The sequence below is a fragment of the Pleurodeles waltl genome, chromosome 2_2, assembly GCF_031143425.1.
Source record: "Pleurodeles waltl isolate 20211129_DDA chromosome 2_2, aPleWal1.hap1.20221129, whole genome shotgun sequence".
NCBI classification, from domain to species: domain Eukaryota; kingdom Metazoa; phylum Chordata; class Amphibia; order Caudata; family Salamandridae; genus Pleurodeles; species Pleurodeles waltl.
In genome coordinates, this window is record NC_090439.1 from 180,469,333 (window position 1) to 180,495,324 (window position 25,992).

General features: G+C 41.9%; 1 protein-coding gene across 8 annotated transcripts in view; it reads right to left on the reverse strand.

The window, feature by feature from the left end:
• FHOD3 (formin homology 2 domain containing 3) overlaps positions 1–25,992 on the reverse strand; it is a 1,176,281-nt gene that overhangs the window by 289,692 nt on the left and 860,597 nt on the right. For 4 of the 8 annotated variants that reach the window (XM_069219606.1, XM_069219609.1, XM_069219607.1 and 1 more), the window contains exon 11: positions 9,877–10,002. In XM_069219606.1, the coding sequence (XP_069075707.1) occupies positions 9,877–10,002 (126 nt within the window). Of the gene's footprint in view, positions 1–9,876; positions 10,003–19,437; positions 19,840–21,265; positions 21,365–25,992 lie in introns of all 8 variants that reach the window. The other 4 variants (XM_069219602.1, XM_069219604.1, XM_069219603.1 and 1 more) reach the window with 2 other exon arrangements.

Here is a 25,992-nt window from a genome sequence, read left to right on the forward strand (position 1 = left end):
CTCGATGAAGTGTTGCATTTCGTCCCAATGAGCCCTATCATATCTTGATAGCAAGGCCTGTGAGTTGGCAATGCGCCATTGGTTGGCTGCTTGTGCCGCAACCCTTTTCCCCGCTGCGTCAAACTTGCTACTTTCCTTGTCGGGTGGTGGTGCATCTCCCGATGTGCGTGAGTTCGCCCTTTTGCGAGCTGCACCTACTACCACTGAGTCCGGTGTTAATTGCTGCGTGATGTACACAGGGTCTGTTGGTGGTGGTTTATACATTTTTTCCACCCTTGGAGTGATGGCCCTGCCTTTCACAGGCTCTTGAAATACTTGTTTGGAGTGTTTCAACATTCCCGGTAACATAGGGAGACTCTGGTACTGACTATGTGCGGACGACAGAGTATTAAACAAAAAGTCATCTTCAATTGGTTCTGCGTGCAGGGTGACATTGTGAAATGCGGCTGCTCTGGACACCACCTGTGTGTAAGCAGTACTGTCCTCAGGTGGTGATGGCCTTGCTGGGTAGCAGTTGGGAGTGTTATCTGATACAGGCGCATCATAAAGATCCCATGCGTCAAGGTCATCTTGGCTCATCCCTGTATGCGTTGGGGACTGCATCATTGGTTGAGTGGCCATTGGTGATGGTTGTGGTGAGCGATGTGGTGATGGTGGCAGAGTTACTTGTCTTGCCACCTTTGCCTGTGGCTGTTTGTCTTTCTCTTGGAAAGCAAGTTTTCTTTTCATTCGGATTGGAGGGAGAGTTCTTATTCTCCCTGTCTCTTTTTGAATGTGGAGCCTTCTTTGCGTGTAATCTGGCTCCCCAGCTTCTAGCTCCTGCCCAAATTTGTGTCCTTGCAATTGTGAGGACAGTCCCTGCTCCTCAGTGTAGGAACTTGGTTTCGGCTCCGAAGCCGGATGTTTCGGTATCAAAACTTTTTCAACCGTCTTTTTCGGCTCCGAAGACACTTTTTTGGCTTTCGGTGTTCCGATATCTCAGTGCCGATCTTTTTCGGTGCCGGTTTTTCGATGTCGAGATTGCTCTGACCCGGTGTCTCGGTGTCGAGCCTGTTCTGTGCCGGTATCTCGACCGGAGTCGGATGACTTCGACACGTGCGCGCCCTTTTTCGGTGCAGATGGTCGTCACCTAATTTTTGGGTTAAGCCATGGCCTGCAGGCGGTGGCGTCCCCTGGGCTTTTATGTATTTTCCGTGAGTTTTGGCCAGGGGTGTTTTACTCACGGTTTTCGGCGTCTTTTCGGTTTCGGCCTCGTCCGAGTCCGAATCCGCGATGGAGAAGGTTTCTTCTTCCTCCAAGTGTTGGTGTCCTGTCGGCGCCGATGCCATTTGAAGTCTTCTTGCTCTCCGGTCTCTTAGCATTTTCCTCGACTGAAACGCTCGACAGGCCTCGCAGGTATCCTCTTTGTATTCCGGAGACAAACACAAATTACAGACCAGATGCTGATCTGTGTAAGGATACTTGTTGTGGCATTCGGGGCAGAAGCGGAATGGGGTCCGTTCCATTAGGCTTGAAGACGCACGTGGTCGGGCCGACCAGGCCCCGCCGGGGAATCGAAACCCCGAAGGGCCACCGGAGCTCTTCCAAATTCGGTGTCAATCTGCGTTAACTAACCCGATACCGAACGCAAACAATACCGGGAATTTTCCGAGATTTAACTAACTTTCCGAATTGAAACCCGGAGCAAAGAGGAACACGTCCGAACCCGATGGCGGAAAGAAAACAATCTAAGATGGAGTCGACGCCCATGCGCAATGGAGCCGAAAGGGGAGGAGTCCCTCGATCTTGTGACTCGAAAAGACTTCTTTGAAGAAAAACAACTTGTAACACTCTGAGCCCAACACTAGATGGCAGGATGTGCACAGCATGTGAATCTGCAGCTACACATGCCATCGAACATATATATATATATATATTAGATCCTCGAAATCTGGTCTGAAAGCAACACGCCTTTCTGCCGGTGCACACGTTAGAGCAAAGACCAGCAACCCTCATATATCCAACACGTAAATAGAGGTGGAACTCCTGGGGTCGGTAGAATAAAATGTCATTTATTTCTCTCTTAAGAAAGCATCAAATATCGCAGATATCACAACTCGTTTCGACATTACGTCTTTTTCAAGTGATTTCATAAATCTTAATCACATGCTTAAGTTAAAAGGGAAGTTTCCCTCATCAGCTGAATTGACTTTAAATTAACTATCTGAGAATGCGGCCTATAAAATCTGACAAGGGGAGTACATTTGTGGGACAGATGAAATCACTTGAAAAAAACGTAATGTCAAAACGCGTTGTGATATCTGAGATATAAGAAATAAATAAATGACATTTTATTCTACAGACCCCAGGAGTGCCACGTCTATTTACGTGTTGGATATATATATATATATATACACAGATAGATCGATCTGCACACATTGTCATAGTAGTCCCTGGCACTTAGCCTATGTCAAAGGAATTAAAAAAGTCAAGTATTTCAGACATTGGTAAAGTTGAAGATAGAACAGCATTTCCAAGAAAAGTTCAAAGTACTCGAGGATGGAAATCTGGTGCTAAATTTCATCATTACAATGATGATTAAAAAAACATAAGCCGACTTTTAAATTTCTTTAAGAAAAAAAGAACCCTGCTGTCATCGAGATGTAGTGTATTATTTTCCACATTACAGCCGCATCCTTGCTGTTTCTGAAATTTTAATATGTTTTCAAAGTGCACATGGCTATATCCTGATCTGCAGATTCCTGTCTGGGAAGGTAATACACATTTCAAAGAAGTGTCAAACAAAATTACACCACATTGCTCTGGCAGTATGGACTTTTAAACAAAATGAAAAGGTCACACATTGGTATTCTCACTGTTTGACACACCATGAGCTGCTTCACAATTTGGTTACAATATGAGTTCTTTGAGAATGCTTTCTTTTCTTACTGTTTTTGCTTCATTCACAGGCTAAAATGTTTCTTCACAAGAATTCTGAAATAAAATTATACTTCAGTCTGTCTAACAGTATTGTTTCTGGACCTTATATGTATCCGTATCATCTATTAACAGGATAATATTAATGGCATTTTTTCTTCTGGATTAGAACAATCTCCAAGATTAGATTCACCACTATGTTATCCATCCACCACATAGATTTTAGGTAGGAGAATATTGTGTGGTGAGGGTGTGTTAACTATTGCAAAAGGTGTGTTGTATCTCATACTCCTCTGAAACCTGGGAATATTTGCATTCATTTATATATCTGTGTCTGAATACATGAATTTGTGTATTTATGTATGCCATGCATGTATGATATTTATAGCACACACACCAGCAGTATAGCACAGTTATTTTTTGGGGGGTGAGGGATGTGCGGCCCCCCTTCCTAACATGCATAACATCCCATGGGTTCTACAGTATTTTTAAGGGGAGGAGAACGTGGACCTCCATCCTCCTCAGGCCAATTTTGCCCCCAGGGACCCATTCCCCAGGTTTAATAATCTTCCTAAAATAAAGAGGGGCTGCACAGCCCCCTCCCTGACCCAATAATGGTCCTAAGGACCTCATCCTCTAGGCTGGCTCACTATCTATGTCCCAAGGAGCCCAACCACAGGACATAGCAGTTTTCCTACCTGTACCAGAATGGGCATGGAAATCTAGTGCCCCGAAAAGGCTTGGGGGGGCTGTGCGGCTTCCCTCCCCTTTATTTTCCATAGTGGCCCTGAGGAATGGGGTCCCGAGGGCCTAATGAGCTCGGGGAGGGGGCCACATGGCCTCATCCTCTTTAAAATATATATGGCCTTGGGAGAGGGGGTCCCCAGGGCTATAACAGACTCAGAGAGGTGGACATGTACCCCTCTCTTTTATATATATATATATATATATATAGCCCCTTGGGGATGAGGTTCCCAGGGCCCAAATATGGGCACCACATGGCCCCCTTCAACTTCAAAATAAAAAACTGCCCTGGAAGATGGGGTTCCCGGAGCATAAAGAGGTTTGGGGAAGGGTGTCCCAAGACCCACCTCCCTGAGCCTATTATGGCCCTGGGGACACCAACCCTCACGGCTACATATATTTTAAAGAAGAGGGGTCCACAAAGGGTCATGGAGGGGGTTGTATGTCTCCCTCCCCTGTTTAATTGTATCTGGCCCTGAGAGATGGGCTTCCCGGGGCCCAAAGGCCGATCCTATGCCTCCAGGCAAAACATCAACCCACTTCGCCACAGATGGCTGAAGGTGTGGGGTTGGAGTTTGTTGGAGGTCTTCGGTGCAGGTAAATCCCTGTGGCCACCCCCCACGCATGACAAAAGACCTTGTGAAGCATGAGGTTGGCTGTCTTTGGGGGGGGGGGGTGGCCACAGGCCATGGCTGCAGGCTAGGTCTTGTGGCTAACTTCCCTTGGGGTTGGATTTACTTATGGCAGTAAATTATTAATTAGCGTTAAAAAAAAACTTAGAAATTCACTTAAAATACAAAGGTTAAAGTAATGTTATAGTTTGGTAAAACTTTCAGTACCAACATAACTTTTTAAATACTAACAACCACATATATTTACCAGTTATAGTTATCACAACTAACTGTGACTTGTGTCCCAAGGTAATTTTTAGTCACGCCCTCGCTATGCACTGCTACTTACCCTACATATTACATCACTCATAACATCTTCTATCACATCATTAATATAACTGCAACGTTTGCAATGAAATTACTGATGAAAAAATTGGGGATGTATGTATAAAACACAACATATGGGAATGGACAGGCTGTTTTCTATAGATTTATACAAACACATAATCCCATCCTGAAGGGCCAGTATCCTATCATGCAATGTCATGTGCTATTTTATCATTGTATTTTTTTGCGTGTTGAATAAAAAGATTTCTTACCCTACACCACTTAAAATTAAGAATTCAAGCAGGCTTTCATGGACACAAATTTGGGCATGAAGAAGGGCCTCCCAGCCAGCAGTAAATTAGACTATGCAACACGTGCACAGTTTTCACTGAGTTTTTTGGGTCTTGGAGAGAGAGTTTATTCTGAATTTAGCATGTAGGAAAGGCAGATCACATAAAATGATACAGGATTATATTATCACTCAGTAGCCTGAAATCCACTACATGTAACTGGTAGAGTGACGCGAACTGTATTCTCTGAAGAGTACTTAAAACTAATGGGCAGATGCTGGACATGAACTTCCAACCCCAACGCCATTTTAAAATTGAAATTTAATTTGCAGGAATGACAAAACAAAATAGTGCCTAAAAAGGTGCAATGAAAGAGTAGTCTTAATACAAAACACACACATATGAGCAATGTGACTATTTTTGCAGCTGTGGAAGTTCGTCCATTAATATTCTCTTTTCTGCTTGAAGGCACGTGTTCTGAACACGGAAACATTTTAATCTGAAGAGAAAAAGAAAAATATTTCATTCTACTACAGAAAATAATAAATCTTCCTGATGGGACAGAGGCTGATAGCCAAAACTTCATTTGACGTTTGAGGTAAATCGTGCCTATGGGAGGTATAAAGCTGCAGAAAGATAATGATAATTTGATGTCATTGTGGTAAGATGTGAATCTACGCCTATCAGGCCAGGCTGGAAATTGATTAAGGGTACCCACATCTGACAAGGCACATTTAAGAGCTCCTCTGCCACCTTATTTTGCCCAGCTTGATATTCTTTTGGATGGTAATTTATTTTGAAGTCTGAACAGTCAGTTAATTTCTGGTAGTCTATTCCTCTTGCCAAGTAGAATTTCCAGGAAGTATATTCCACAGCATTCTTTCTTTATGTAAGCACCTCTGTGGACCATAATTCATTGTGGCTGCTTATGGACCTCATTAAAAAAAAACTTGCCTTCATTGCATATTTCCACTTTCTTCTCCAATAATGTATACTGGTTATACAAGCCAGCTGGGTCTAAAGCATTAATAAAGTCGTAACTACAGACACAACACAATGAGTGATAAGTGCTAGAAGACCACGAAGGTGGGGATAATCTTCAAATAGCCTAGGCAAGATTGAAGAATGCTGTCAATTGGTCAGTGGAATATGTGACTAGTTGAGGTAGTAAAGTACTGTAAGAAATTAGATCCTTTTTAAGCAGCGAGCTGAGAAGTATTGATTGGGGGAAATGTAGCTTCTAACACGGCACACATGTAAATAATATATAAAAATGTATAAGGAGATTAAAATAATGACCCATTATGCACTAATACTGCAAGGGCCGTGTTAGCTCAGTGAAAGATCTCAATGCAACACTCCAAACAACACCCTAACTGCTCTGTCAAAGACTGTGCAGGTATGATTAGGTATCTCCAATATCAATGCCACAGCTGCAGCCACTAACTAGAATTAATGTCAAAACACAGGCTATGACCAAAGTAACTGCCAACAGAAATAATAGCGGTCAAAATAATGGCATGCATCTCTGCTCTGCTGCGCAGTAGCCTATACGTGCACGTGGAATGCCTCCACAAAAGCTTGAGGGAAGATTTTCATGTCAGCAACCATTATTTCCTTCTTCGACTCTCAAGTGCAGAGTGCACTTGAAATGGCGATGAGGATTTATCATTAAATGCAGATGGTATGTCTGTGATTTAGCTTCTTTCCCAAACGGGGAGTCAGAATTTGTACTCCCTTGCTGACATTCACTCTGTCTGACCAGGGAGCAGGGGTTGCGATTGCCCACTTAGCTATATTATTGTTATTATTATGTATTTGCGAAATTACACATGCATTATATTTTTTTACTGCTCTTTTTGTTTTTAACAACAAAGGAAAAGAAGAAATATATTAGATTAACAGAAAAGAGAATAACATGCTAATATATATTATACTAAAATGATTTAGACAAAAGTATAAAAGTCTATAGCACAATGTATGTGCGTTGAAGCACTAGAGGCTTTGGGACTGATTTAGAACTTGGTGGAGAGGTTATTCCATCACAACAGTGAGGGATGCCCCGTCTGCCGAAATCTATATCTGATAATATCCAATAGGATATAGATTTCGGCGGACAGGACACCTGTCACTGTTATGACAGAGTAACCTGTCCACCAAGTTCCACATCAGGCCCTTAGTTAGAGTTTGCATTATACAGCAATATCACTAAACCCAAATATTTCAGAGATTTATTAAATGTCTGCTCTCAAAATTGTATTGGACACTGATCGGAAAAGGTTTTCCTGCACTAGTTTTTATACAAGATCTTACGATTAATAGCATTAAAGTGAGCAACTGTATATGCCTCATTGATGACTGTTTTATATACATAATGGCGGGATGTGTATGTCTCAGTGGTGACTGTTTTGTATACATAATGGCGGGATCTGTGGGCTAACGCGTTTATTAGTCTTGCACATACTGACACAACACCTCAACACGGCAAGTGTGTAAAATAAAGAATGCATTCCCTGAAATCAGAGGACATTTCTGTACGAAGGTTGATTTGAGGACAATGGATGATGAGTTAGAATTTCAAAGAGAAGTTTTGGGGGCATATTTATAATGCCCATAACACCACCTTGCACCACATTAATGTCATTATTTTTTACGTTAATGTGACCCAACAAGGTCGAAATCCATGCAACGTATTTACAGAGTGGCGCAAGGCATGCATTGCCCCACTCTGTAACCCTTTGCGCTACATTATGCCTGCGCCAGGCATAATGTATGAAAAGGGGGCGTTCCCCCGCTAGGCGAGTCGGAAAAATGGCATAAGGAAATATATGTGATTTCCTTGCGCCATTTTTTACGCACTTTTAACGCCTGCTCAAGAGCAGGCATTAAAATGGGGCTTCCATTCTTTAGAATGGGGCCCTATGTTCTCTGCAGGAGTAGCATCAATATTTTGCTGCTACTCCTGCAGAGTACATCAATGGCGTTATGAGAAATGACGCTATTGCCCCCTACCGTGCACCATGGTGCACCGTATTTAAAATACGGCGCACATATTGTGCAGTAGGGGGGTGCTAAGGGGCGCAGGGAAAGTGGGGCTGCTCTCAGTGCTGCACCACTTTCCACAAACCTGCCCTTTTGTCTTATAGCTTGGGAAGGATCATTGTAGGAATAAGATGCAGAAAACAAATGAGAAAACAGACACATTCATTCCGACGCTCTAATATGGCACTCGTTGCCTAATTTTCAAATCACATTTACGTGTTCTGCCTTTCCACTACTCTTGCACGTGTCTGCCCAGTTTAACCGACTCCGCCTTCCCTTTCATAAAATTGCTCATAATCATTCTGACTGACAGATTCCAAAGGGTGATCATCCAGGTATATGACTACTATGCCTACGATCTGCAAAGTATTCCATGCTATTTGTAACTCAAAACAACACTGCTCCTGTTGTGCTAAAAAAAAAAGACTACGAGTTTTGTGGTTATGTATACTTGATATTTCAAATTTTTGCAACTATTGATTATTCAGAGTGTCAAACAGGCCGGCATGTGGGTGTATTGCTATGGTAAATGTGCACTACAGTAGATGTTTTTCCAATATTACGTCTCCCTGGCATACTTTTTTCAAATATAAATATTCTCTTCCTTTAAGAAATCTAATTCAATGCTTTGGTGGTCAGTAAATAGTTTTTGACATGAGCATATTGTGGTAGTGCAGTGCTTGCATAACATTCTGTGACAGAGACTTCGTCTTTCACACAGTGGTAGACGATAATGTACCCTATAATGTGAACTTAACTGACCTCGTTACTCACAATTCTGTTCAATGGATAACTAATTACACTGAGAATTAGAAAATTAACTGAATGGGTTGCTTTTTTTTTAAACAAAAAACATGGATGGTAGATGATGTTCACCACAACTTGATTTTTTTCAACATGGTCAGAACAGGAAAAATGTTAATACGTGCAACTCACTCGTACACACATTCACAAGCTTTCAATTCTAACGAGGGTCAATTATCTCCAAGGCAAGATATGATGATTTCTTTTTAAAACGGTATATATGAATGTTGTAATGATGGTAATTTCTGACAGAAAGTGTTACTTGCGTAATAGAAGTATGCAACGTGGGGCAATAAGGACCAGCTCTATGCCTCATAACAGTTATGTATATGGGATACATATGTATGAGATAAATAAACATAACATTAATCTACATTGGAGTTTCTGTTACATTAGTGGTTATCCGGAAAATCTGATAAGAATCCACCCATTCGAAACCAAGGTTGAGCACCACTGGGCTATAGATGTCTGATCGCTAATTGAAAACCTTCTTACTGTGCTTAGCAGTTGAATTAAATAGATTAACCTAAATTAAATAAAGATGGTTAGAATGTACTGGAAATAACTTGCATCTTTTCACGTACATAGACTGAGTGAACTTGTTGCTTTCAGTCCAGAGGCTTCTCCTTGCTTGGACATTTTAGATAAGTACTTGCTTGGAGGCTCCCCAAACCAGTTTTTAAAATAAGCTAAATTAGTTGTATTCTACAATACATCTTTTTTTTTTTTTACTTCAGACTAGATTTATCATTATGAATGTACCGGGTGAAATATGTCTCATGCGCTACAGATGCATCTATTTAGTACAAGTTTAGGACTAGACAATTATCTAAAGCTAAATCAAGCTAATGTTTCTCTACAACCTCAATGCATTGCACAGTGACAAAACATAATACACAGTATTTTGCACACAGGTGTTGTCAGGAGTTGTGATGACCCGTCCCATTGGAATTTTCTTGATTTTTTGCCAAAAATCAGCCTTGCAACCTTCCACTCAAAAAGCAAAATAGAGTAACATAATGAATGAAGTATATCTCAACCAAACAAATACTAATATCCCTTCTCAAAACAGGAAGGAGCCAGCAAAATCTACCTAAGCCTAAGGGGTGAAAGAAATATAATGCCATGGAACCCATACTGACCTGTCGGGTTTCGTCTCCTGTGGTGGCGACAGTGATGTTCCATAGCTAGGGGAGGGTGCTGTAGTCCCACTAACTCCAGAGTAAGATCGTGACTTGGGGAAGGGGCTGTTCCCATAGTTGCTGTACCTGGTGGTCCCACAGCACAGGAAGAATGCAAAGTGAAGACACAGGAAAAGGAAAAGAAAGTGTCAGAACTGGAACTGTTATTCAATACCTTTAAAGTTGGACAATATACAGCAGATGGTTTCTCTAATATTATGACAACAATTCCACATTTACAGGTGTACACAGTCACGGCTCGCGGGTGTTGCAGGGTGCGGGGCAGGGTGGTACGCGTGGGTGAGGGGGGGTAACGGGGGGATATAGCAAAACTTTTAAAAAATACTAAATAAATAAACTTACCTTGGCTCCCAGGCACCGCACTGCTCCTTTGCTGGCTGGAGGCAGGCACAAGCTCCCAGCCTGCCCTGCGGCCAATCCTGACTCTGCTCAAAGCAGCGTCAGGATTGGGTGGGAGCGCCCAGCCAGGGCGCTCCCAGACAGACTGGGAGCCTGTGCAGGCTCTCTCCAACCCAGCAACAGTGTTGCTGGGCTGGAGAGACCCTGTGCACATGTGTGTTTAGCCGGCCCGAGACTGCCGGCCAAACACACATGTGCTCTGAGGGGGAGTGCTGAGCACTCCTCCTCAGAGCACATCACCTCGTGGCCCCGCCCCTTTACAAGGAAATGATAACAAACACTGTTTTCTGCTGATGTGGGAGGGGGGCGACGCTCCTCTGCCCTCATGGAGGAGCTGTCCCTGGGTGTACACGATTGCCATCTGCATGCAATGAAACACATTTCAGACAGAAAAGCGTCCCCTGCTTCTGATTACTGAATGCACATTATGAAATATGTTTGTTTAAAATAGTTTATACGAGATTTCATTGAGCAGCAGAGAACATTCACTTACATAAGAAGTGATCCACAGTCCACCTAGTTCATCAGATAGGAAAACTAGCAGATACTGCGGGACAGTTCACTTTCAACAAGTGCACTGTCACAGGCCGCATAGTTTATATAACAAATGAACTAAAGGGGAAATGTGGCCCATCGGTAAAGCTCCCAATCTTTGGCCACGTAGCCTGAGTGCTAATTCTGGCTTTGGCGCATCTCCAAACACTGTATGTAGGGGCATTTATGACATGAATTACATCGCAAGACCATATTATTGCATTATTTACATTAACATAGCCACTACATTGTAGGCAAGTTTTGGTACGTTTGGAGGAGGAGTTAAGATTAGTACATATATATTTATCAAGTGATGTAGTGGTTAGACTGATGCAGCGATTGTGAAATTATTTTCTGTTGATATTACAAACCTAGAGATAATGTTATTCAACCTTTCTGTGATTTTAGGCAACTTATTTTCTCTGCCTAAGCCTGAAACTGTAATTATATAGTATCAAGGCAGCCATGTGTTAGTCTGTGTATATGTTCTTTCATTCTATTGTTTCACTCATCATCAGAAACATTTGACAATGTGCTGCCTGTGATCTGAAGTACTACTTTGTAACTATGCACAGCATTTCTGGTGGAAATGCTTTGCTGATGAATAGATGAGAATGTTAGCAGGTTGCTGGGCTTAATTCTTAAAAACTGTCATTTGTTTCTTTATGGATAATTCCACTTACCTACCATTGCTTTCACATTGACTTGAATAACTAGACACGTCCTTCCTGCTTTCATAGTACCCTGCTTCCTCCTTCTATGTCAGTGCCCAGCTTCTGCCTTGCTTTCACAATATACATCTTCCATGCTTGTTGGGCAAACAGCTTCCTCCCTGCCTCCGCTTTGGAGTAGTGGCACTTTATGAGCATAACTCAACCAGAAGTGCTTTTTCTGCCTCCCATGAGTGGTTGAAAAGGTTGTTTATGGTGTTGCCAGAAAGACACTGCCTTCCCGACAAGCCCTGTGCACCGTACGTTTTGTAAGTTCAAGCAGGAGCCCATTTTCTGTGGGTAGGGTTACCTTCCATCATTTCTTTATCAGTCTATCTGCTATCTAGCACGTGCAGCAAAAGATTATGGCCCAGATTTACAAGAAAATGATGGAGCGCAACGCTGTGCCAAATTTGGCAGTGCCGATCTCTGTCATTTGCAAAATGCAGGGATGAGCCACATTCACAAGAATACGGCACACCACTGTGTTTTCCCCTGCGCCAGGGCAAAATTTTCTGCTGAGCGGCAATGCAGCCACCCTTGCGCCATAGTGCAAGGATGGCTGCATTGAGAGAGAGATTGTTTTTGTGCAGGAAGGGACACTTTCTTGCACAAAAATAATCTACAGTGGCGACAGAACAAAAACGAGGAGAAATGAAAACATTTCTCCTCGTTGCCCCATGCCAACACCATCCCGGGGTGGCGTTAAATGTTGGAGCTGCCACAGATTTACAAAAACTTGTAAATCTGGGGCAGAGTCAAAACACAATGGGTGCATTGCACGTCCCTTCCACCCAAAGAGCTGCGCGTGAAGGGGCTTAATGCCGCCTTGTAAATACGGCGCAGTTCATGCCACCAGCGGAGCGTCACTAAAAGTGATGCACCAGTGGCGAGAGGGCCTTGTAAATCTGTCCCTATGTCTCCTAGCTTCTCGGGTTCAGTAACATGCATCCCAGATTTGTAGCCCTCAAACCCTAAGTTTTTTTTAATAGGCTTTCCTCCTCATGTGCTGTTACTAATACTTGTACCTACATAATGCTGACCCCTTTACCTTTCTACCTATACAACCTCATGAATCCTATTGCTGTTTTTTCTTTTTCTTGTTGTTGTTAGCGTGACACAAAGTTTGTAGAATCGTAATGCACACTCTCTAGTTTATCCCTTCCTTCCCCACGTTTGCAAAGCTCGAATTCCTGAATATCAGCGACCTCACGTCAGAATAAACTAACTCTAGTGCTGTCAGCATCTTAAAACAAGTCATAATACCCCATGGTTAAAAACCACTTCGTATCAAGCTAAATAAATCAGGTATGTGTTTCTACTTAGTGTGAAACAACACGTTCTGAACCACGTCATGTGCTGTGTTCCCAGAACTGCAGTGCCAGCCTAACTGGATCACACACCAGCAACAACGAAGATACATGCAACACAAGTAGAATCAAGGTGACTGTATCACTAGGAGACACAATGTTAAGATATAAAACATTAGTGGAACCCAAGTGCATGTATCCCCAGGGGGCTGAAGGTTAAGGTATTTCTAGTAAACCGAAGGTGTATGTATCACCAAGAGATAGAAGGTTAAGGTATCATTGATACAATGAAGGTGCTAATATCCCTAGGAGGCTGAAGATTTTCTAATAGAATTTAAGTGCACAAATTCCTAGGAGACGGAAGATTATAATATCACTAGTAGAATGAAGGTTATGTACCACTAGGAGACCAAAGGTTAAAGTATCACTGGGGGAATTAATGTGCTTGTGTCACTAGGAGACTGGAGGTTAAGGTATCTCTAGGAGGTTAAGGTATCTCTAGGAGGTTAAGGTACCTCTGGGAGAATGCATGTGCTTGTGTCACTAGGAGACTGGAGGTTAAGGTATCTCTAGGAGGTTAAGGTATCTCTAGGAGGTTAAGGTGTCTCTAGGAGGTTAAGGTACCACTGGGAGAATGCATGTGCTTGTGTCACTAGGAGACTGGAGGTTAAGGTATCTCTAGGAGGTTAAGGTATCTCTAGGAGGTTAAGGTACCACTGGGAGAATGCATGTGCTTGTGTCACTAGGAGACTGGAGGTTAAGGTATCTCTAGGAGGTTAAGGTATCACTGGTAGAATGGAAGTGCTTTTATCAATCTGTGGCTGAAGATTCAGGTGCACTAATAGATTGAATGTGAATATATCATTAGAAGAATTAAGGTGGATGTATGATTTGAAACTGAAATTGTCAGATTAATCTAGGTTCAGGCTATGGTAACTGTTATAGGAAGCAGTTCGGTAATTTACATCCTAGGACCATATCATGTTCAAGTCTACAAATGATCAGTGAAGAAAGACAGAGGTGGACACCTGTGTTTTCAAAAACAGCTTGTACCTGTAGCACAGGTAAAGCAACAGAAATATTGTTCATTTTGTAAAACGTGTTGGTTTATGGTTTGTTCTTTATTAAGTTTAGTGTGCATCTCTTCAAAAGAGAAAACTAATCAAAGAATAAAATAACAAAAAGGAACAGTAATTAATGATTATGTTGTTTTTAATAAAAAAAAGAGCTTCAATCGTGTCCACTTTATGTATAGTACATATGTTACCGTGCAAGTTCAGAGAGTTGGCATATGTGCTGCAGAAAGCACAGCAGGAGTACCCATTGTGTGCCCATGTCATAATGACCGCTGCACATATAACAGCTCCTGCATTTCTCATGCCTGTGTACGGCCTGTTTAGCGTGCAACCTGTTTACTTAAGCACTGCAAGCCAATAGGTCCGGTTTGACAGGCAGTGGCAATACGGTTGCTGGGAGTTGGGCTCTTTAGTGACCACACTGCAATATAAGAGTTAGTGCTGTACACTTAAATAGGAGTTATGAAAATAATTCAAATAATGAAATTTGCCTTGTAGGCAACAGACGTAAATGTATATGCAGAAAAGAAATTGCACAGTAAACATTTTTCACAAAGGACTAGATTTTTTTTTTAACTTTCAAGGAAGTCTTTGTTTGCACATGAATTTACTTTGTAGACAACATGACATAAATCCAACAACATACTGTGATGACAGCATAATAAAATAAATGAACACACAAGTACCACTAGTGAACAGCACTGTAAAAAAACATAAATCAGTTACAATTCTTATCGTATCTGCAGCCTAATAAAAGGACTACTTCATACTCCATTGCCAAGCCCTTATGGGAACACAGACGGACTGGCTATGTAACATCCATGAAATGCCTTGGCCTTGATGGAACACTAATCCAAGTAATGGCAACGCCAAGAAAGCACTCTCTCTCTTTGTACTTTTCTCTTATTGTACTTTTTGGAAAAATTGCCAGACTGAAAAACGGTAGCACACCTCCCTTTTACATATGTGTCCATTGAGGACATGGTGATTGCATATGATGTAGGTGTCCTTATTTGTAAATTCCACGTGAAGTGTGGATTATTAACCCCATTTTGTGTTTGCACAAAACCAATCCCACACTTTACCAGGCCCCAGGACACTGCTGACTCTTGATATATGTTTGGAATTATATACAATGTATGAGAAACACAGATCTATTATTTCCCATTCACAGTTTAAAAAAACTGTGACTGATCTTCATACGGTCACAGTGAGCCATCAGACAGATAGGTTTCAATCCATTTATAAAGATCCGAACTCTGCGTGGACTGCAGTTGCAAAAAGTGCTTGATTCAAAATGGATACTTAGGTTTACTGATTAAAATAAACAATAAAAAATGTGCTTTTTTACAAGTCCTGATTTTCATACTATAATAACAGTAGAGTTCTTGGTAACATGATAATTACATTAGCTTACTGATGGCAAGCAGGATTTTATCAAGTCTATTCTTATTGTTCTCACTAACACTTAATAGCAAGCTTGACACACAAGTTAGGTTGCTCCCTTTGCCACAAGGAGGTGGGTGAATTATATCCTAAATACACTGTGCGAAGGAGAAGGCTAATTCTGAATATCACCACACACAGCCTCCAGGCAGGGGTGAGGGTTGATGACATAGGAGTTGTTAAATGTATCATGATCTCATACATTGTGTGCTGGAGCACCTGAAAAGTGAACCCTCAAGTGTAGTAGGATAGAGAATCCTATCCATTTTATCAAAAAGTACAAGATATTTAACAATCAATGCAAATCTGAGGATTCACATTTTGTTGGGAGCACCAGAAATCAAATACCACATCCCCAAAAGGATCCAAGCGTATCGAAATTGTGGTTTATTACAGCCTAAAAGATAATACACTTAAATAAAATAGTCATCTGTCATGGACAACAATTACAGTTTGAACACTGAGAAAGCTTAATCAATTTTGCAGCACCATTTGCATTAAATTTGTTTATACTTTACACTGAGATGGCAACCCTATCATAAATCTCAATTTCACTGTTAATTTTTTTGTTTATTTATTTTATTCTTGGAAGCCTTTACCTTGTGTGAAAAGAACATTTGCACCTGATATTGAAGTGAATGATTTCTTGTCTCACTAGAATGAAGGGTAGAAACAATCTTTCAAACTTCAACAATGCCAACATGAACTTCGCACTTCCTACAATCACCAATTAAGAGATGGCCAACACCTCACCCTCAAATTGTTTTGAAGCTGTGTACCGTCTGCCCATGGAACTGCTCTCCAAGGCTACACTTACATCTAAGAGCTGGTGTGAAATATTTTATATTTTGGAACTAGAGTACAAAGTTTTGCATACTGAGTTTTACACATTGGAACAGATTCATAGAAAGTATTTCCAAGATATATAAACACAGGAGCACATTCACCAAAAGTAAACAATGGGCGTATTGAAAGTCAGGAAAAATACATTGAGATGCATTAAGTCCTTTGCCACATGCATCTTACTCCCATGCATTTGCACAACTCACGAAATAAAAGACATGTTGGCTGTGTGTACCTGTTTCTGAAAATGAAAATGTAGCCAAACAAGACTATGAATTTTGCCTAAAGTATTTCCCTCCGGTTTAACTCCCTGTTCGTTTTGGGAGGAAGTGAAGGCAAGACTTATTTTTTAACTTCAGACAGTCAAATGCTGTGAGCTCTAACAAGGGCTTATCCCAGGGCTGACTCCACATTCACGTTTCCATCTGATCAACAGAGACAGGCATGCATAGCTTGCACAATCTACCATTTTCTAATCGAGTTTAATCAGCCAATATTTTGCATTTCAGTGCTCTGAATGAGCGGCCCTCTGAGCAATGCTCCACAGCTTGCCTGCACATGGGGACTTCAAAAAGAATTTTGTATGGACATGAAACAAATAAAGGTAAAACAATCTTACTTGATTTCTGACTTTTATGTAGGTTTAGTTATTCCTTGGCTCTGGAGAAATTTGACATTGTTTGACTAAGTGCTCGTGGTTCATAAAAAGTGGTACATGGATAATGAATGCCTTCTTTCCTCTGCTCATATCAGTGATCTCATTACCTATTTGGATCATCAAACTTCTACATTACACCCAGTAAAGCATATATTCTTTGGAGGTTTGCAGTCATGTATTCTTTTTGGGATCACTTATATCACACTTCAATAATATGTCCTGTATATAAATTTGTCAGTGACACTATAGTAGCCTGTTGTTTTTTGTATGTGTATAGTATTACCTTCTGGCCTTAAGAGCATCCCTGTTTCTTTAGCGGTATGTTCTAGGGTTCTGTGGTTGTCCAGATTCTATGCTGGTCTGTGTTGACAGTCGTAATTACCAAGGCGCGTGTTACAGGAACATCACAGCTCCTGGTGGGACACTTACCTTCCACCTCACCACTAAGTTATAACGGAAATAAATCTAAGATTGAACACTGCAGCATGACTTTCAGTATTTAGGTGTGCAGACATCCTACTACAGAAGCCATTAGTGGGCCACTTGTATTTAGGTCCTAAGAGTTAGAGGCACTGTGGCATCTATCCAAGTCTTATATTTGTTTTTTGAGTCAATATATAAGCTTTCTTGATATGAAGAATCAAAATATCTTTACTAACAGCTGAGGGAAATATTCACAGTTGTTCACAGACAGATTAGGTCTCTGTAGCTGGAGTTCTTAAATGAGGCTTTTTTCAGTAGTGTTTCTAAATTGTAAATTTGAATTAATTAAAATAATCACGGTGGTGAAACATGGCAAGACACTGGATCTAATTATGGTAGAAACCCCTTGGTACTGTTTTATCAATGATAAAATCGTTCTGCTACATAAACTGAATGTATGTATGTATTGAATGTATCCAAGTTATTCACAGATTGCCAACATTTACCCTAAAGTCAGTAAAATAATTTGAACGATGCGGTGAATAATTTGTATAAAAGGGGCAGGAGATGCAAAGTTTTTCTTTGGGAGTCACTGCTTCCAACTACTGGGGTTGACAATCAGGAAGGTTACCAAGCCAATAGGCTTTATTCCAACTCATGCCTCTTTCTTCCACCTCCCCACACTTCGTGTCTCTAGTTTAGCATTGATGGTCCTTCTTCTTCCCTGTGTTCTCCCCTTGCAACTGCTATCCTTTTTTAAATCTTTATTTTTTGTCACTCTTTGCCTTACTCTCTCTCTTATTCGGTGTCAAAACACATCCAAAGTATCTAGTCCATAAAATCGTGTGCCAATGCCCACCTCCTGCGACCACAGGCACAAATCTAGCATACCATGCATGAATCATGCCCTTCAATATTCATTTTCAATGATACATAATTCAGTGATGTTGTGAATTGTGTGGGGTGTTGTGCAACTAGGCACCTGTTTTCTCTTGATTTAGTCAAACCATTAGCTTCCAAACAAGCAGACTGGGTTCTCTTAGCACACATGATTGTTTAAAAGCGCCGCATTTTCGCTCTGAGTGGAAAAAGGGCCCAGCTTGCAAGCAAAACTCTTGCCCAGTTTCCTTCATGCTGTTAATATAAATTATGTTTCTGGAAACAGACTCAGTCGTTCGCAAATTAAACTAATTTTGTACTCTGCGGAAGCACACTTCCAAATGATGAATCAGACTCCCAGAGAGGAAGGGGGTAGGCTCGTTTACTGAGACGGATTTTCTTGACAAGCTGGACAGCATGGCGCTGTACTAAACAAACCATTGCTCCTCTAAATGATCGCTCGGCATTGAGAGTGATCGGGCATCGTTTGAGAAGAAATAATTAGCGTAATTCGTGAAATTAAAATCACAAGGCAGGGTTTACATAAATGCTACGCTGTTTAATGCTCATCGGAGCCTATTGTTTTAATGGACTGTACCCATTACAGTACTATGGAACTATCAACGTAAACACTGTGCTGTTCGGTAAAGACAGGCCCGCCTACATTGTGTGACTGGTCTTACCATGATTGCCCCGGACAGGGATAGCTACTTTCCCCTTCTCACTGGAGGCGTTGACACTTCGAGCAACAGCAACCCCGAGGAATAGCTGGAAATTAAGAGGAGTTGGCGGGGGAAATCAGTAATGCCGTAGCAAATTGTCCCATTTTCCCTCAGTTTTACACCTGGATATTTCAGCAGGCATACCCTTAGTGAAAGACTCCAGTTGAACTGTAATTGCCAGACTCATAATTGAAGTGATGCCGGCAAATCCCATTAATGGCACCATTAGTCAAACAGAGGCCCTTGGTCTTGATTCATAAATCAAAACACAAGGCAGAAAATTACAGGTTCGGTGATAAGTGAATGATTGGTAAACAGTTATTGGAAAAGATTATTTTCAACTTAACAAATAACTCAGAAAACCAACTGATACATACCTGTACCCATGCCCAGAACTCACCTAGGCGAGTTAGGTTAATTTTGGCAGGTCTACATACACCGAGTCGGAAACAAAAACAAATAACCAGTATAAGCATTACTAACCAGATGTGGCCAATCTACCTGTTTTCTTGCATGCCCTCGGCTTCTTTTTCCTTCACGCATATTGGAGAATCGTCAAAGTCATAGGAGAAGAGATTAAATGGACTGTGGGGTATATAAGGCAGCCTTTCCACTGATGGGGATGCCTTTGGGGTGGGGGATAGTGCTGAATGTTGGGAGGAGCCGAGAGAGAGCAGGGCAGGCTCACACGAAGATGATGGTGAAGCAGATGTTGAACATAGAGTGGAATGGCTTGACACAGGTGCAGGCAAAGACGATGACATGGTGGGCATATTGGATGCTGTTGGGTTGGATGGAGGCAGATCCACTTGTGAGCCCGGGCTGAGAACAGGCGAAGCAGTAAAACTCTGTGAAACACTTTCCTTCTCAACCTGCTCTACTTCTGGTGAAGAGAGCACTTCGCTGCAAGAGAGAGTAGATGGGGAAGCGAAAAGGAGTAGGGCGGTGAAATTGACATTAAAAGGACATTTTGTAAGGCTCAGAACAAAGACATATATTCTTTCAACGTTCAGACATTTCCTCAAGCAATCATGTCTTAATGGTCCGTGTTCTTTACGGAAACAGAAAGAACGAAGGTGCTCAATTTAAAGCAACATTTGTTCACTTAATGCACACTCAAGCTAGTGTTTATATTTGCTCATCTTTTCACAGTGATCACCACGGTTAAGTTCAGAGTGGAAAGCACATCTTACAATGCTAGAATGATGGCTCATGCACCAAGTTAGCGTCAAGGGACTCGAATTGTGTGGGTTTGCAATAGGGTTAGGAGCAAACACAACATGTTTTTCTACATCATTTACACTCACAGCGGCTGGAAAGGAGACAGTCTTTACTGTCCAACGACCAAAGCTCTGGAGTACACTCTTTATCACCTTATGGAACATAGCCAAATCCCGGTGTCATAAAAAAGTACTCAGTTTTCACTTTTCCACACGTTTGCAGTGCTGCACTATACAAGTTTTTTTTAGTTGAGCTGTTGATCGTTTTGAAAGGTATACAAGACACTACAAGACCGCTCATGCTTTCTTTGTTAAACCTGTCTCATGGTGTGACCCAATGGTCATTCATTGTGAAGAAAAATACTTGCCTTTGATTGTGCTTCTAGGAGTAGAACAGCGTGACCGCAACAAGGACCAACCTCCCAGCACACTCGGAAGCCTCCCAGAACAGAACATTGCAAATATGGGGAAATATATTCCACATATAAAACTACAGTTGTATTATATGTATATGTATTTGTGATAAAGGCAACTGTGGTTTAGAGCTGAAGTTCTGCCAACCCTCTTTGTGTAGTTCTATACACTAGGACAAAATAAAATCAATGGCTTATGACAAAGAGTGTGGACATTTTCAAATTAATATTTGCAGTGGGTGAGGTATTTCCCCTTCACCAGTCATGGCCACTTAGAAAACTAATTTCTTGACCAGGCTCTGCAAATATGAAACAAATAGTTGAATCAACAATTGAGTTCAAAAGAGTTGTTTTTAGATACTTTGTAAATGTATTTCTGGATAATCAGGCGTGGCTACACCAGCCAAGAGTTAGCTGAACTTCTCCCTCAGGTGGTAACTTAGGGGCACAAATCTTAACATATAACTTTGTAAATTAGTTGTCAATCAATATCAGTAGTTACCAAAGGAATTTCTTTAAAATAATGCAATTAATGGCATTATTTTATGAACTATCAGTGTTACTTCTTAAAGGATGAAGGAAGGGTATGGAAAGGAAGGTGAAGCATTTGGTAAGTCTTTGGGATTGCTAGTGGAAGGCGGAAGGGGATAGTTTTCGGAGGTGAGGTCAGGCTGGGAGGACACCGAAACCTGGTACCTGGCTTCCACCTGTCTAGAGGCCTCTTCCTCCCCCTCATCCTCTGTATTGGATTCTGTGACTGGCAGGTCTTCCTCCTCCTCTTCATATTCCTCGTCTCTGTGGGCAGACCGGGAAAAGAGCCGTGCAATTGGACATAAAGAGAAAGGTGGAAGAACGCATGAGATGAATCACCACATTACAATAAATTAAACAATGGGAGACAAATTGAACAAGGGTAGGCCATGGGAATACAAGGTCCACCATCTTGTCAGCTTACTCATGAGACATAAAACTGTACTGATCATATAAAGAGGATTTGGGGAAATTGGAATTGTGAAGTGTGAAGTCTTTTTAAAGGTGCAACAGTCACTATTTCTAAATGACCAGCGGCTCCTCGGTGTCTGGGCTTCAGCAGCACATTATTTATCGAGCTATTGGGTTTACCACACAGCATAACAAAATATAAGTGAGATTCAAGTTATTTTCTAACACCAATCGCTGTTTAATTACTTCCTGTTACTACAAACACTATAAGTGTAGTTCTCTGTGCACAAGCCTCTAAAGTGGACATCAAATTCTAGAGCCATGATCATGCACGAGCCAGCAGTGTCGGGCTGGGAGGGAAAATAGGCCTAGGCACCATAATAAAAGTGGCCTCATTAGTGAATTAGAAAATAAAAAATGTGTCTGGCGCATGTTTGAAAACTGGGAAAGTTTTGACACAATGTATGTTTTGCATGGCATGGAAGACTGCATGGATTTGAGCTTGCTGTAGGGGATGTTTATTTTGATATCAGGGAAGGCATCAGCAAACATCAGCCCAGAAGGCCATAGTGCAAGCAGCCAAAATACATCCGACACACTGACCTGTGAGCTCAGCCCACCTGGCACTTCCTGACTGCCCTATCGGTCAGTATGAACCTCCCAGCCAGACCATCATCAACACCTTTACTGTTGAGATGGCTCTTTTTCTCTGGAGCATTGAAATATTACAATAAAGACTGGTAAATACCTCCTCTTTCAGCCCTAAACCAGTCCCTGTAAAGCATTGAGATATGCTACTGCTATGAGCAATAGAGATCTATGCGCTAGGAGGTCGTTTTCAGATCCAGAAAACGTGTAGTTCCTGCAAGGAGGCTTTTAGTGCAACCGTAGCAGCTGTGGGCGGGATATATACTGTGAGGCAATGAGTACCTGCCTTATACTCCCCATGCCAGCCAGAATGCTTCACAGAATGTACCAAGACTCGGCGGTGCACGGTTACTTACCCATATGAGCAGGGGCAGCTCATCCACTAGGGCGGAAGAGCATTGACCCCCCCCCCCCTTTTGCCAGCAGTGACAGCTGCAAAACCTTTACCAGAAAACAATAATAAACTGGGTTTATTATTGTTTTCTGGTAAAGGGGCGGGGCCGCGGGGTGACGAGCAGTGAGGGGGAGTGCACAGCACTCCCCCTCACTGCGCATGTATTTTTGTCCGGCCGTCTCAGGCAGGCTAAACACACATGCGCAGTAGGCTCCCTCCAGCTCAGCAACACAGTTGCCGAGCTGGAGAGAGCATGCACAGGCTCCCAGTCTACCTGGGAGCGCCCTGGCTGGGTGCCCCCAGCCAACACTGATGCTGCTCTGAGCAATGTCAGGATTGGCTGCAGGGCAGGCTTGGAGCCTGTGCCTGCAGCGAGGAGTCAGAGGAGACAGAAGAGCGGAACGGCGCACGGCATTCAGGTAAGAGTTTTAGATTTTTTTTTTTATGTTTATTCCCCCCTCCCCTCCTCCACACGCCGCCCTGCCCCTTTCATGCTCTGTGACTGCATATGAGGTGCTCTGTGTGAGAAGCAAGGGGGCTTTGTGCATGGCTTGATTCTTCTTTCTCATAAGGGAAGGGGCCTAACATTCTTTAAGGTCTACTTTGTTCTTCCTGGAGAGGAGCCAGGCATCTGCTGCTCCACAAACCCCCTCAGTCCGCTTGCCATGCTTGGTGATCGGGCTATTGTCAGATTTATGGGACCTTCAGCTAGGTCACCTTGGCTTACAGGGAGACATGCAGGAATAGATGGGACAGCAGGGATGCCAAATGTTGTAACGTCTCAGATGTAAAGAAAAAGTAGCTTTATATAGACTGCTAGTATGAAAATTGTCCAGCAAGGCAGGCTTCAAACATTGCTGCAGGATAGCCATGAAACTCGCGGAAATGTATTTGAGGTATTCTTTTGATCTTTGGTAGGGGTTTCTACCAAGTAACAATCAACATATTGGCCGTTCATAATTGTGTGTAATGCACAAATGCATAACTGTACTTGGAGCTGTCAAACTTGAAATATCTAGTACAACTTCCCTCATAAATATGCTTCCCATTCAGTGTCTAAAGCATGAACACTCACTCCTGCTATCAGATCAGTTCAAATAGCCATTTAGCATGAATGCTGATGTATACTTAGCATAATAGTGATAATATTGACCATACAAAAAAACAAAGCAAAGTCATGTTGTTTTTACCCACTCAGTGGTACTCATGTCATCTGCCGCAGAAGGATATAAGGATTGTTTTAACTCAGCAGATATGTATACGCAGACGATAAGAATTGAAAATCGAATTCAGGTGTTTCAGGAGAAATCCATTTCAAGGGTCCTGATGTATCTTTCTGTATGCACTCTGCAGAACCTAAACCACCACAGGGCACACACAAAAGCATCTTGAAGGTACAAGGATGGGTTGTGTTCTGATCATGACCCAACTGATGTAGGTGGCATTTCACATGAAATACAATAGAAAACATGTGGACATGACAAACGAACTACATTTTTAACACTTTCTACATGTTATGTCAATGTGTTCTGCTGGAATGAAAACGTTTCTTTGGCTGCATAGTCTATGCTGTGGTGTCTCAGCCTTCGCCTTTAACCAATAAGACACAGTGAAGGAGCTCAAAAGTTATTTGTGGAACCTACGACTATAGTCAGATCTACACCAGTTGGTTTCTGGGAGGGCGGCAGCATGTTCTACCAGATTGCAAGTCCACATTTTGTGGTGTGAAAAACACTACAGGAATATAGTACAATAATTCTCACACTTGCTATACTTTTGTGCCTATCCTGGCCTTTTTGGGGTTACATTTCAACTAGTGCCACTAGAGTCCACTGATAAAGCTGGTGGTCCCCCAGATAAGGCACTTTGACAAATGTTATGTCTGCATGGTCTTGTAGAGAGGTAGGCCATGGGCCTATCAGAAACAGGTCAGTCACAGAGGAACAGACTCTCGATACGTACATCTCTTTTGCCTTCAAAGCATATTTTCTCTCAAGAGAAAATCCAGGAATTATTGGTAGTGGATTAGTAAGAGATATACGTTTGTTCTGGAGAAGTGTGCAAAACTAGACCTTAAAGGCTTTGGGTCTGATACCACATTATCCACAACATGCAATCACGGAGACACACAGGAGTGCCAAGCAGTTAGACGTTCTGGTATCTTCTCTACAAACTAGATGTTTTCAGCAGATCGTGAAACAGCAAAATGGCAATGCCCGAGCTGGTGGGGATCAGACACCGATGGTTGATCACCTGCGACCACAATCCAACTGTAATTAGAACAGCTGAAAATCGGTTGCTTCTTCACTTACAAAGAAACCATCACAGATATCCACATCCAGGTGTAACGGCTATTTGCTTTAAATGTGCCGAAGAAGGCAGTAATAACATTTCCTTAGTATGAGCTGACATGACAGTCAGCACTAACGTTTGCCTGTGGTATGATTGGAAAACTTTCTTTTTTCAGCAAGCAATGAAAACGCTGACCGGGTAACCACCAAACTCTTGAGCGAATGGGTCTCGAGGCGGTGCGGTCTACACACTGATGCAAAGTTTCAAGCCATGCTGCCCCATCCCGAACTTTGGTTCTGCTAATCAACGAGATGTCTGACATCTGCAAATTGAAAGTTATCTCCTGCAATTGCTGGATGTTGAAGAATTTCTCATTCATTGTATCAAACAAAATTTTATGGTTTCCGTCATTGCAGTACTGAAACAGGAGACAAGGAATTTCTGGTTTAGACAGCTATTCCGTAACCCACATGTCATTCACTGTTTTCTCTGGACAAGGATGAGGCCTCTGCAGACTGATGGATATTGGATTAGTTGAAATTGATCCTTCGATTGAGGTCTGGGGCATGGATGGCATAGTAGTCACTTACCATACTTCATGTTACTCTCAGTCCGGTCAGAGGTACGTTTGTGATGGTTTGTGTTTGCCAGAGCTCAGTACTAAGAACGCACTTTCAAACATTGAGTATGCTACTAAGTGAACAGACTGTAATAAATGTAACTACTACCAATGCATCCTTGCCTATAACCACCTACTACTTAACATAAGTATTTGATTCCCACTGCAACTCTCTCATCCCATTTAAAATACACTGCATTATCCATTTATGTACCCCCTGAATTGCAAATGCATGTTTGTGCGAACCTTGTAAGGCATTCAGCTGACATCTTATGAAAGGTCATAAATGCCACTTATGCAATAAAAATTAAATAACATGACTGCATTTACCCAGTAACCTTCAATACCTTGATGAATTTGCTGTGTCACTAGTTGAAGATTTCACTCTGGTTCTTAAGGGCCCGAGTCTCATTGTGTGAATGTTTAAATAGAAAAGAATTCTCTTCGTATCATTAAGGATTCAGCTAATTATTTCAAGAGTCAGTATATTTCCATGCAATTCAAAGAAAGTCACAGTTGGATCCATGG